The sequence below is a fragment of the Limulus polyphemus genome, unplaced genomic scaffold (genome assembly GCF_000517525.1).
Source record: "Limulus polyphemus unplaced genomic scaffold, Limulus_polyphemus-2.1.2 Scaffold1979, whole genome shotgun sequence".
Classification (NCBI taxonomy): Eukaryota; Metazoa; Arthropoda; class Merostomata; order Xiphosura; family Limulidae; genus Limulus; species Limulus polyphemus.
In genome coordinates, this window is record NW_013667589.1 from 161341 (window position 1) to 175230 (window position 13890).

Sequence of the window (13890 nt, forward strand, 5' to 3'; positions counted from 1 at the left end):
TAGACCACTATCCAAAGTTGGTAATGAATTTGACAATGAAAATATTCCATAAAGAAAACTGGTCCAGATACCAGAAAATAATGTGTTTTTTAAACAGGAAAACCGACATTAAATTATGTTGATAGGCCCCAAAACAAATTTCTATGAATTGATGTCACTTTGGAAGTAAATATGTTCATCCATATATTACCAAGTTTTAAATTTTTTACGTAGCGAACTAAGATAGAAGATATACAGGCGTATACTTTTCAGCAGTTGGCGTTATAACAATAAGAAATTGTATCTTCAATACTCTCGGGTATCCATTTTATTTTAGTCAAGTTCAATGTCTGTGGTGTCCACCTATACTAGAGGTTTATGAGGATTATAAATAATTTGTCCTAAAACTGTCATAATTCAATTTATTTCTTTTAATTGTGCAATAAAGCTTGAAAAAATAAAATAAAAATCTCAGAATATTAAAACCATACTTCTCCACAAATATTTTTCATATTTTGATGTCCATTCCTGGAGTTACAAATAAAATCAGTTATAAGCGTAAAAACAACCAAAAGGTCAAAACTCAATTTTGAGCAGCTTTGTGAATCTGTTTGTTTTTTAACATAAGTCTTGCATTTTAAGCATTTGTGGGAATTTTTACATACGGATATATTCACATATTTTACATTCATTTATATTCAATTGTTTGTTTGGAATTTCGCGCAAAATCTACACGAAACCTATCTGCGCTAGCCGTCCCTAATTTAGCAATGTAAGACTAGAGGGAAGGCAGCTAGTCATCCCCAACCATCGACAACTCTTGGGTTACTCTTTTACCAACGAATAGTGGGATTGACCGTCACATCATAACGCCCCCACGGCTGAAAGGGCAACCATTTTTGGTGGGACGGGGCTTTAAACCCGCAGATTGCGAGTCGACCTCCCTATCCACCGCCATGCCGGACCAAACATGTATTCAAATCTTTCGCTTTGCAAAGAGTTATTCGAAGTGCCCCCCAGTGGCACAGTGGTATGTCTTCGGACTTACAACACTAGAAACCGGGTTTCGATACCCGTGGTGGGCAGAGCACAGATAGCCCATTGTGTAGCTTTGTGCTTAACTTCAAACAAACAAACAAACAAACAATATTCGAAGTGGCGTTAGATCGCTAGTAGGTATCAAAGGTAAAACGAACATTGCAAAAAAAAAAGACTTATTGTGGGAATTACGAATCTGTTATTTCATATCAAATAGACCAACTAATCTCGTTCGTATGTACATAAGTTTTGTCATATTTGATTTTTTTTCCTAAACATGCCATGTGTTCACGACCACATTCTGAGATTTGAAGCCATAATATCAAAGAACAAGCCACAACATAACTTCTTTATTCACTACTATATCGTCAAACATCTATACAAAATTATCACTATTTATTAGAAGAGATGAAGCAAGTAAGTAGTTTCATTTATTTTACAAGAGATAAAACATCACGAATGGAAGGATTTTTTTATCACATTCGTTTTTGATAGTATATTAAGGATTTCAAACCAAGAGAACAGGAGTTAAGATATAGCTTTAGTATATTTGTCGCTAGGCACTACCTAGAGGATTTTCTTTAAATTCCTTTCACCTAACTAAATATTTCCTATAAATATTTGACTGGTGTATATTTAACAAAGCTGATAAAATATGACAAAAATTACGTGGACAGATAGGAGCAGATAGGAATTGATATTTTTAAAATAACGTATTAAAAAACTCTTCAGTAAAAAAAAATATTACATTTCATCATATGGAATTGATATAAAAAATCCTTACACATCTACTATCATACTATAAAACATCTATGCATTAAACACACTACTATAAGCTTGTTAAGCACTAAATATTCCATTGTATAAAGCTATATATGTATACCTTTTTTATGTATCAAATTGCTACCCATCTCAACGTTTCTATTACTTTATATGGCCAGGCATGGCCAGGTGGTTAGGGCGCTCGACTCGCAGTCGCTCGACCTATAAGTTAACAAATTCATCCTGCAACCCAATGTAACGCATCCACTACTACTATATTGTAAAACGTCTATTGATTAACACACCTCTGTATAACAACCTCAGCTATTTGGCCTAGCATGACCTGGTCGATAGGGAGCTTCGATTCTCCATCTGCAGATCGCGTGTTCGAATCCCATCATCGAACATCTTCATCCTTTCAGCCGTGGAGACGTTATGATGTGATGGTCAATCAAACTATCTGATAAGTGTAGCCCAAGAGTTGACGGTTGGTGGTGTTGACCATCTAAATTCTCTCTTATATGTCACTTTTAAATTAGAGACAGCTAACACAGATAGACCTCGAGTAGCTTTGCTCGAAATTCAATAAATAAACAAACAAATCTATGATATATAATAATATATTCTGTAATATTCATAAGGCCTTATAACTCGGAGATGAAACACTACCACTACATAAAGAATATGACGAAACTTTAATTGTTTCCTGAAATAATATTTGCTCATCACTTTTAAAATTGCTTGGTAATAATTTGCTAACGCTAACTTTTACCATTTTAGCTAGCTTTCATTTTTCTTTTTAGACATTTGTTGCACTAAATATTAACCTTATCTTACTCTTCCTTTTTATGTTCTAGCGCAGAGGTTAAGATTATACTTTTTTTTTTAAATCTTCTATGTATGTTTCCAGAGTGATGCACTTTTCTCTCAAGTTTCACAAGAGCATCTTTAGAAACATTTGATGGTTGTTTCAATTGTCGTTAGTTGCTGCTAAAACGTATAACCAGGATAAGGAGCTTTAGAACGAGGAAATTTTTAGCTCAAGGACAACCAAAAGTATGTTTTTTGTAAGTGGTGTGAAGTATGTAATTGTTTGCGTTGACTGAAAGTAGTCAGCTTGAATCGCAGCATAGGCGCTTTGAGTAATCAACACATTTTTAAAACATGTTTGTTGTATGTTATTTAAGGATAATCAAACTGGGACTACTTAACACAAACTTTGAGTCAACTTTTATTCATTTAATGAAAAGGTAATAAACAACTAATCTGTTATTCGAGAGTACTGTACATTTAAGATTGGTGGTAGTTGAAAATAGTCCATTTGGCTGCAACTGGTATAGCACTTAACATTATTTATACATTTGTTTTTATAAAATTGTTATTGTGAAGATAACTTCAGCTTCAGATTTAAAATTTTCTCTTTTAAGATTCTTTAAGCGACCCCCCCCCCCGATAACTCAACGAGGAGATTGAGGAGATTATTACTCCAACATTCTGGATTTGATCTCTGCTGTAGCCACAGAATAAACAGCCCATTAGACACTCATGCACTAAAAAGAAAAGAAAAAAGAACCCTACTGCGACTGGGATAACTTTTGTTTGGCATGCAACTCTATAATAGTTTATGTCTAGTGTAAAAAACTCACTATACTTGAAACATTAAAGCTCACGTAGTTTCATGTTTGCTAAAATGTATTTGACGTATTATAACTTAACTATGTGAAAATGAAAGTTTTAGAAAGATTGTTATACCACAAATATAAACGTTAGCATTTTTCACGAAATCTGAGGTGACAAATAGCAACGCGGCCTAACTGGAGAAATCTAGTTATGAAATATGCTTCTATACCAAAGTAGGAAAAGATCCTCCCCCCCCCCTTACTGAAGAAACAAAGCAAGTGAGTGAAGTAAATTACTAATCCACCTCTCAGCCAATAAGAGTATAAAATACTCCATAATATTATGCAGCCAAAAGTGACATCATCTTTACCTGAAAAACCTGATTCGTTAAGAGCTTGTTTTCCTTCACCGTTTGCAAATTTTCCTTTCTCGTGACGTCATAAGTGAATAAGTGTGCCCTTCAATGGATATATAAGACACATTCTGTCTTTAGAGAAGCTACATTAGCATCAGCATCCTTAAGGAGAACGCTTAGAGATTAGACCGTTTTTAGAAATACGTAAAAAGACCACCATGGCGAAGATTTTATATGTTTTGGGCTTCTTGCTTACAGTTGGTAAGTTTTTCATTTAAGCATTTTAGTTTGTATAAAAAAAAGGGTTGTTAGAAAAGCGACAATGTTTGTGATAGAGATGCTATTAAACCCTCATTGTTGAATACATGATGGTTTAAAGCATTGAAAATATTCCAATTCTATACTTATTCTAATAACTTAAAACTGGACTAAATATGTCATATACAACAAATAATTTGACTTGGTGTGAAAAAAGGCATAAAAGTGATTCAAGTAATTTTAGAAAAATTCACAGAACAAGTGTTCAAAAAAGGTTTTCTTCTATGTACGAAAGCTTGGGGTCCATAATACTCACATTGTAAGGATTACATTAGACTAAGTTTTTTGTGTTTAAGCGCAAAACTAAACAATTAGTTATTCAAGTTGCTCCTATCTCGGGTATCTAACCTCAATTTTTAGTTTTATAAGCCCTTAAGTTTACCGATGAGTCACTGGAGGGTACAGTGAACTAAAAGAAAAGGGCACTTGTCTGAAAATGGTTTCAACTTCTTTGACAGAATAATTAATTACATGTGAAGAAATGTTTCTGTAGTTATTATTAATTTGAAATTAATCAAACAATTATTGACAGGCATTAATTGTCTTTTCTTTATACCGTGAACCGAAGTTTCTAATTTAATAACACATACATAATGTTTTAAGATTACTTATTTCTCAAATATTGAATGAAACAATGGTATTAAAAAGTATTAGCAATTTAAAGAAGTGGTGCTCACTTGTGGCTTTTTAGCTGTCCAATATGTGTGTGTGTGTGTGTGTGTGTGTGTGTGTGTTGATGGTATCCAAGCGTGGAAAAGCAGTCAAGCCTGTTAGCACACTTTTTTTGTTTTATGTTCTTGGAATTTTAACACTCACTTTCCAGTCTTGTTTGATTCAAGGTCAAATGAAGTTGGAAACTTCTTATCTTCCTGACCTACTTAAATTTAACTTACTTTGTTTTTGTGAGCTCTACTGATCTAAACTATTTTTATATGGATTTCTTAATCTATAGTATACGCATAATAAATTCGTCAATATGATGTAAAATTTAGATCCCTTTCTCTTTGTATTGAAAAAACCTTATTAACTATCAGGTTACGCACTATATGATCCAAATAATTCGTAAACATGCTGAATGAAAAAAAGTGAGCAGAATGTGTGTGTGTATTTTGGTAGCACCCAAACTAGTCAAGTCAGTCAGCAAATGTAGCCGTTTATCTTTTCTTCGTATTTTAGTACTCACTTTCCTTAAACATTCTTGTTTATTTCAAGGAAAAGTGAACTTTGAAAATGTCTAGTTCGTCCGACCTACTGAGTTTGTTTTTTATGGATTTCGCGCAAAGCTACACGAGGGATATCTGCGCTAACCGTCCCTAATTTAGCAGTGTAAGACTATAGGGAAGGCAGTCATCACCACCCACCGCCAACTCTTGGGCTACTCTTTTACCAACGAATAGTGGGATTGGCCGTAACTTTATAACGCCCCCACGGCTGAAAGGGCAAGCACGTTTGGTGTGATGGGGATTCGAATCCGCGATCCGCAGATTGCGAGTCGAGCGCCATGACCACCTGGCCATGCCAGGCCTCTGACCTACTTAGATAAAACCCTTTTATGTTATTGTGAAACCTACTGAAGTAACCTTATTTTAACCATAATATATATATGAATATGACTATCCTCAACATGACGTCAGATTTATTCAGCATTTCCCTCTTTGTATTGAAAAAAACCTTATTAACTATCAGGTTACGCTTTTCTTCATATTGAGAAATTTTATGCTTTTTGCATGTTACAACACTCAATAAAACAACTAATAAAAATATTGAGTTAAATTACTATTTGATGTCTAAGACGCTTATGAGTCTTCAGCAGAAAACTTCTTACTTTGTTCTTGAGAACAGCTTCATGCTCTTAAGATGTGTCCAGATTAGATCAAATGATTGTTACTTCTCTTATATATATATATATACGTGATAGTAAAAATTAACTACATCATTGTTATGGTGACCATAACGAACAACTATGAAAGTATTTTCAACGTTATCCTGTTGTCTATTCATTCATGCGGCAGACACACATGTCTAATATGTGCATGACTCCATCTACTATATTATATAATAGTGAGTTATTAACAATCCACCTTAATCATGAAGGAAGATTATTGAAGGAAGATTACAGGTTGTAGTTACACAATAATACTGATACGTTTACCTTTCCTGTGTTTCTATTGTATCTGACAGGTGAAAATAAAACAAAAACTCGTGGCATCTTCTAAGAACCTGCTCTTATTTCATTTCTGTTTTAGCAACATACCAGGTATACTCCCAAAGCTGTCACATGAGAGAGCTAGATGTGTGCGCTGCCAGCTTACTCGTCAACCAAGAAGACAATATTGCTCAAACTGAGGCAGAACTGGACACTCAGTGCGCGTAAGTAGAATTGCGATACTTTATGTTTTTACAAAATTCTATTCTTGTCGACACTTGTGATAACACAGTTGTTATCACAACATGTTCTAAGCCCCAGTGATACTTATTAATCTCTTAACCCTGTGGTAATAAAATTCTGTACACGATGTCCACCCACTACTAAATCAGGGTTGAGTTTTTCAAAAGATTAGTTGAGATGCCTAATCAAGATTTATACTTAGCAGTATTTAACTAAGTAAGCTGTGTTTGTTTCTTTACTTTTGTATAATTTATTTCAAATTACTTTATATATAAAATATATAGATATGTTTCTTAAATATTTTATGTAATATTAAACTAATGACTAGGAAAGATAAAAATAATTTACTACCTTTCGAAGCGCCCCCCAGTGACACGGCGGTATGTCTGCGGACTTACAACGCTAGAATCCGGGTTTCGATACCCGTGGTGGGCAGCGTACAGACAGCCCATTGTGAAGCTTTCTGCTTAATTACAAACAAACAAACAAAACCTTTCGAAGATTAATTTATTTTCTTTTTGACGGACATATAAATATCGCGCTGAAATGCAATCAAGATAGACGATTTTGAAACTCAATAACAACAAACCTACAAATTATTCATTTCAAATTGAATTAGACTTCAGCAAATTATGAAACCTTTTCATAAATAAATAAAAAATATTACCCATTAAAATGGATGGAGTGTGGCTTAGTGATTAGAGTTCCAGACAGTGAATACGAGAGTCCTTGATTTGCGTCTCATTATCGCAAAATCACACTCCGCAGTTTGGATCTGGGAGTTTGGTATAGAAGAGACAGTTAAATTTGGTGGTGGGTACTGTTGACTAGCTGCCTTTTCTCTCTCGTCTATAAGTTTGAAATTAGAGCTGCCTACCATTTAATGAAACACAAAAACCTGAGAAACTTATTACATTGCTATCTAATGCTTTCTTTATATAAAATATTTCTATTTCTTTGAACAATGCCCCATAGGCCTTTTGTTATCTACATAGCAATCTGGAAAATGATTAATTACGTTTCAATAGGGTCAGTTTCGTTCGAATTTCAACGTAATATCTAAGTTGAATATCATGAACCTTTGCTGTAAATTTTTTTTTTTTTTGTTAATCATTACGAGTTGATTTCCGATATATTTTTGATACTTTGGATACATTTGATTTATTGGATTATTGGAATTATCAACCTGAACAGCTAAATGCACAGATAAAAGACCCCTATAGGTTCAGGTATAGACATAGTTTGAAGCTACTGACACGAGAGAAGGCAGCCATGCAGAAGCACCCACCGCCACAGGGACTTGAAACTGAATAACAAAATTGACTGACGCTTTTATAATGCGTCCATAACTGAAAGTGCGATCACAAACAGCGGCTTCACGTCTCAAACCTTTGACCCTTCAATCACCAATCCTGCACGAAAACAACTAAGTAACGTCCGGTCGTACATATGTAGAACTAAAACGTTACCATGTACCATTTAAACATAACACTAGTAACAAGATTTATATGAAACAAACATTTATATTATAACATCTTATCGTATAAATAGCAACAGAAGGTGCTTATACTTGCCCCTATTTTACGTAGAAAATGAAAAACATACAAATTAAAAGTAAATGTATAATGCAAAAGTCAAAAATAAAACAACAAAGAACAACTGATTTTAATTCATGCTTGAACATCCATCACGATAAGCTACATTTGGTATTTCTGCACTTAATAGATAGACAGAAATATTTCTACGTGTTTTTGTTTAGTTATACACATTACATTAATTACTGGAAAAGTGTTGTTTGTAAATGTGAAACAAATAGAAGTATTCGCAAATTCATGTGCATCTGTTCTTTCATTAACATATATGAACTTAATTGAAACAAAAAGGTCTTTCCGAAAAGTAATATACATAAAATATTCATAATTTGAACTTCCCTCTTTTAACGATAGGGGACCATAAAGTAACTGCCCCTCTTCAGGTACAACTAATTCACAGTTTGCTCTTTCTTAATATATGAATATGTATTTAAAGTTTCCATCTTAACTAAAGATATACAATATATATATACAGCCATATAACTCCTACTTTTAAGGACGCGAAATTATTAGCTAAATATAAAAATGATCATCCAATTATTTTTATTTTGTCTTGCAGCACAATTCGCGACGTACAGCACTGTATCCAGAATTACACTCAAAATTGCATGACTGCTGTCCAACGGGAACTAATGGGATTCTTCAGTGAAGGCTCTGAAAGGCTATTAGAGGATTACTGTACTTCAGGCACAGACGTCAGGAAGAGTGAGTTTTATTCTAATTAGCATCAATATTACTACATGTATTTTGTTTTTAATATAATGATATAAGAAGTTAATGATCGAAAGAAGCAAATTGTAACTAGAGATAAAATCGCTACTATTATGATCAACATAATATGTCATTTTGAAGACAAAAAGAAAAGACATTTGTTCATTTATAAGTAGAAATTTTAAAAGAATTATCGATTCTTTCTAAACGAAATAATATTTAATATTATTTCACTTGTGTAGGCTCTTACTTTTGGCACTAAATGTATGCACAATTGTCCTGGATTTCTAGAAATCAGTGAGACTTGACCAATGTCAACTATTCGCTAAAAGCTATTATTAACCTCCAAATTATTATTTCTCTGCTAATATAACACTTTGTTGTTGTCCTTAGGATACTTGGAGAATTCTGCTTGCCTCAGCGAAGCTAACAAAGAAACAAGACATTGCCTTACAGATCTGAGAAATGGCTTGGAGGTGATTGGAACATCTGAGTTTGATAAACGTGTTCCAACAGCCTGTTGGTAAGTTGTAATCTGAAAGATATTTTGTTATTTAAATAATAATTTGTTATGCTATCTCACCAAAAATACCACTTTAGATACTATCATATCATGTTTTATTATCATATCAATAGCAACTATATATATATATGTATATATATATTGCAGGGATACATCGCAATGTCAAATCGAAATGTAGTTTAGAACTGTATGGATTACAACAGACCATTTTGTTGTTGTATTGGAAATACAAGAGTCACCATAACAAGTTGTATCACATCAAGAGTTAATTCGATACGGACACTAAGAGAATGCCAAGTCGCACCAAAATACGCAAACTAGGAGTCTTCTTTTTTAACATTTTGTATGTACTGGAACAAAAATGACTCTTGTACTCAAGCATAACAAATGGTTAGTGATCCATACATTGAATCATATAGGGATAGCTAATGACTCATTAATACGTTTTAAGTTTAGTATTAAAGTAATAATGGGAAACATTACATGCTACCAAAAAGAAACCAAAAGAGAGCCTATTTGATGCAATTCCGACTATGCATCTCATCATTTCTCTATTTTACTTTTGCACAATATTATATATGTGTATATACAATTAGTATTATCCTATTAAGTTTTTAGATATCATATTCCATCTTTTTTTAAATTAATTTAGTTCATTGACGTGTATTGGTAATACACGTATGCACCAGTGGCTCAGTGATAAGCTTGAGGGTTTCCACGCTAAAATTCAAGGATCGATCCCTACGATGAGCACAGCTCAGAAAGGCCATTGCGTAGTTTTGCACTTAATAAACCAACAATACACACATGTACAAAGAGAAAATAAAAATGCTACAATAATTTTGTTTTATTTGAATTGAACATAATATCATAAAAATTTACAAAACAATTAACATTGTTATATACACTTAATTTAAGCAAAATTAAGAACGTTCATTAAGGCTTTATTTTAAAGATTGAGCCAAAAGCAAATTTTTGATCGGTTTATAAGATGCTACCTTGTTACACTAAAACAAATATTTCTATATGAAATTATAGCTCATACCAGAGATACATGGAGTGTGTTGAGAAAACAGTTGAAGACAAATGTGGAGCAGACTCTGTCACTTTCTTGCAAGAACTCTTAAGAACTGCTGTGTCACGTCTTCCTGACATTGTATGTACCGGTTACAGTCCCGAGAGCGAAGAATGTGTCAAGGTACTGCCAGAACCTGGCCAAGAACCATCTGGTAGTTCTTCATCTCCGTTGTCTCGCCTTTTTGATGCTTATTTCCAAAATTTGGACTAAAATGAAACCAAAGAGAAAAAAAAAGAACAGAAAACATCGTCTACTATCTACGCTACATAAAGACGGTGGTTTCTTAGCTATAAACATACTACAACATTTTATTGAATATAGTAACAGTAGTAGACAAATGTCATTTACACTAGAGATAAGAAACTGTTTCTGGTCAGATTAGATAGTTTTCGTTTCTACCTTTTTGAACCTACTGACTTTATGTTTTATATTTTTCAACCTGATTCACACGTGGTTGAAAAATTGCGATGTAACCTGAATTTGTTTTTCAATTTTTTTCTCTTTTTTTTTAAGACAAGTAAAATCTATTTACTTCATGAAAACCATGGGTCTTTAATTTTATACATCTAAATGCACGTTCGTGTAATAAAGACACAATAAGTGTTTCATAAACTTACAGAATCGAATAAAATATCACTAAACGACAGTGGAGAAGCAGTCACATGAGCAAGGTTAAAATCAGTGTTCCATTTTCAATCTTCTTTAGAAGCCATACTGGAAATACTTCTATTGAAACATGTTTTCTTATATTATGTTTTAGGATTAAATACGAGATGGTCGTAAATAATCACTACCCCTGTAGTTGAAAAAAATATATTGTCATTTAAAATTAGTCTCATTTTTCAAATTTTCTACTTTTTTACATTAAAGATAATTTTTAATCCAATGAATAAAAGAAGTCTTAATATTAGGTGTTTGACTTTCAAATATGCTGCATGATGTTATCAATAGTAAACCAACAGTTTCTACCATATTTATTGAACCGTTGAGCTTACTATTTGTCATATATCAATGTCATTGAGAAACTATTGTTCATTAATGATACTGTTACTTGAACATAGGGTTAAAACTAGGTGTATATATGTATACATTTAATTGTGAAGTTTAAATCTGAACATTTGGGTGCAAAACAAAGTTATATTAAACGGGCGTTAAAGAGTTAAAATTAATCATAGTATTTACAAACAACCGTAGAATCAGAGCCGTCGCTAGGGTAGGGCGAAAGGGGCACTTGTCCAGGGCACAGCCGGAAGGAGGGCGCAGTCCGAGCACTAGGCCTGTTGTTCAATACTTTATGCAGAATTATACACACTGGAAGACAAATAGAAACTTACCATTTGAACTTATCATCCGAATTAAGCAAGATAACTTGCTCTATTTAGTATGATATGGTACTTAAGACTCTGCCTTCACTCCTTATTCTTCAACTATGTCGTCTTATTTTCAAGTTATAACATATATCATAACTATTTTTATATTTTCTAGTGTTGTGGTATTTAACATCTCATTTAGCTACATGCTTCTTTTGTAATATTTATATGCTTTCAGAAAAAGGTAAAATAGGGTTCGAGAAATATCATATCCAATGTTCCGGGACATCTTAAAATTCTCCTGTCTACCAAACATTACAGAAAGAATGCTCCACAGGGAATCAGGTTTTTACTGTATCTGTCATTGCTATAAAGTAAAAAAAAAGAAGAGATATATTGTAATTAAATACGGAACATTGATTTGTTCGTTAATTCATTTATGTTCTAGTTATAACCTTTAAAATGTATTTATTAACCATCCTGTGTTATGAAAACGCTTCATTTTGATGGAATGGCAACCATGAATAACAAATTAGTTCTGAAATGATGTGTGTGCCATGAAAACGTCAGGCAGATCTAAAGTCCAGTACACTATATGGAACCTCTACAGACCGACATGCACGGGCCACGAAAAAAACTCAGTGTTCAAAAAAGAGACAATTAAGAATTGGTGTTGGTGTGCTAGAGCTCCAAATAAAGTTTTAAATAACTTTATGCGTCAAGTTATTGTTAAAAACAAAATATCTCATTAAACAAAATTTGTGTGAAAGGCATCATTATAGCTAGTTGTTTTAAGGATGATAATATACGTATACATTAGATTATGGACTATTCTTCATCATAAAATGCCACATCTATTCATTTGTAAATAAAATTCATTAAACAAAGATGGTTCGGTGAAGTGGAACATTCCATAAGTTCAATATAAAGAAACTCCACAATAAAAAAATTATAATAAATTAGCACAGAGAAATGGAACTTAAAAACAAAATCAGTGCACTGCACAGGATGATTGAATTGCCGCCTTTTTTTTACTAAACATGAGACCTCAAAGTTGTAATTGACAATAAATTTTTTTTTTTCTTCAAAAAGGCATTGAAATAGCAAAATACCAATAGTTAACACTATAGATGTGACTAAATAGCACTGATACTTTCAATAACTCCTAAGGACCTCTATACCGTGATAAAGTAAGCTTACTGGTATTGAAAATCGCATTATTAAAAGAATCATCTTTTGACCAGTAGTTTGTTTGACATTGTAATTTTTGTTCTATAAGTCTTTCTTTGCTTACCCCATAGTAAGAATTTCTGCAAGTAAAAAAAAAAAAAAAACTAAAGTAAAATTCGACCGTCTACATTGTGCACCGCGTGACACTGCCTACGTAAGCAAAGCACATCAGATATATATATATATCACTCATATTAAACATCAAATATTATGTTATACAACGCCATATGCTAGAGAATCGTGATCTCTAAATAGAAAATTTGTGTAACATTGAATCACAATTAATTTAATATTAATTTTTTTATAAATCTTTATTTACAGAACTTATATTACGGATTTGCAATAAGAAGAACATAATATATTGGCCTTACACGTTATGCTGCAAGTTGCTGCCTACGAGGCCTTTCTCCTAATATAAGCGCTCGTCAATTGAGCTGAAAATGTACCACACAATCTCACGGTCGAAACTATATTTTTATTAATCACAATATATCAATTATTATTATATATATAACGCTTTCTGCGTGACTCTATTTAACAGTTTTCCTAACTTGTTATCTTCTTGCATTGTGAAACTTGGCTTAACAATATTCATTAACCCAACTTTCTTTATTCCACACATAATTCTTAATAAAACCACACACAACAAAACGAAATATTTATGTTATTTTATTTATTTTTCGAACAATGTTTAGCAACGCGAACAGATCCAAAAAAATAATATCAGTAAAACAAATAATATTCCTATATTTGTCAACGTTCCACGTTGTTTTGAACGTTTAGAAACACAAAACATATATTTTTCTCTGATATTTAATATCATGTACCTAACATACATCGAAATAAAATAAATACCGAGAAATGTATATGATTTATAGATTTATTACCATCTCATAGCCCCCACAGCGGTATGTCTGCGGACTTACAACGCTAGAATCCGGGTTTCGATACCCGTGGTGGGCAGAGCCACAGGTAGACCTAGTGT

The 13890-nt window shown here is 32.9% G+C and overlaps 1 protein-coding gene across 1 annotated transcript; it reads left to right on the forward strand.

Annotated features, from left to right (window-relative positions):
• The first annotated feature begins 3863 nt into the window (after window positions 1-3863).
• Window positions 3864-10907, forward strand: LOC106465549. Its single transcript, XM_013925774.2, has 5 exons — window positions 3864-4015; window positions 6319-6442; window positions 8613-8758; window positions 9158-9287; window positions 10326-10907. The coding sequence occupies exons 1-5, from the start codon at window positions 3973-3975 to the stop codon at window positions 10573-10575; spliced, it is 693 nt and encodes a 230-aa protein (XP_013781228.1). The 5' UTR covers window positions 3864-3972; the 3' UTR covers window positions 10576-10907.
• The last annotated feature ends 2983 nt before the right edge of the window (window positions 10908-13890 follow it).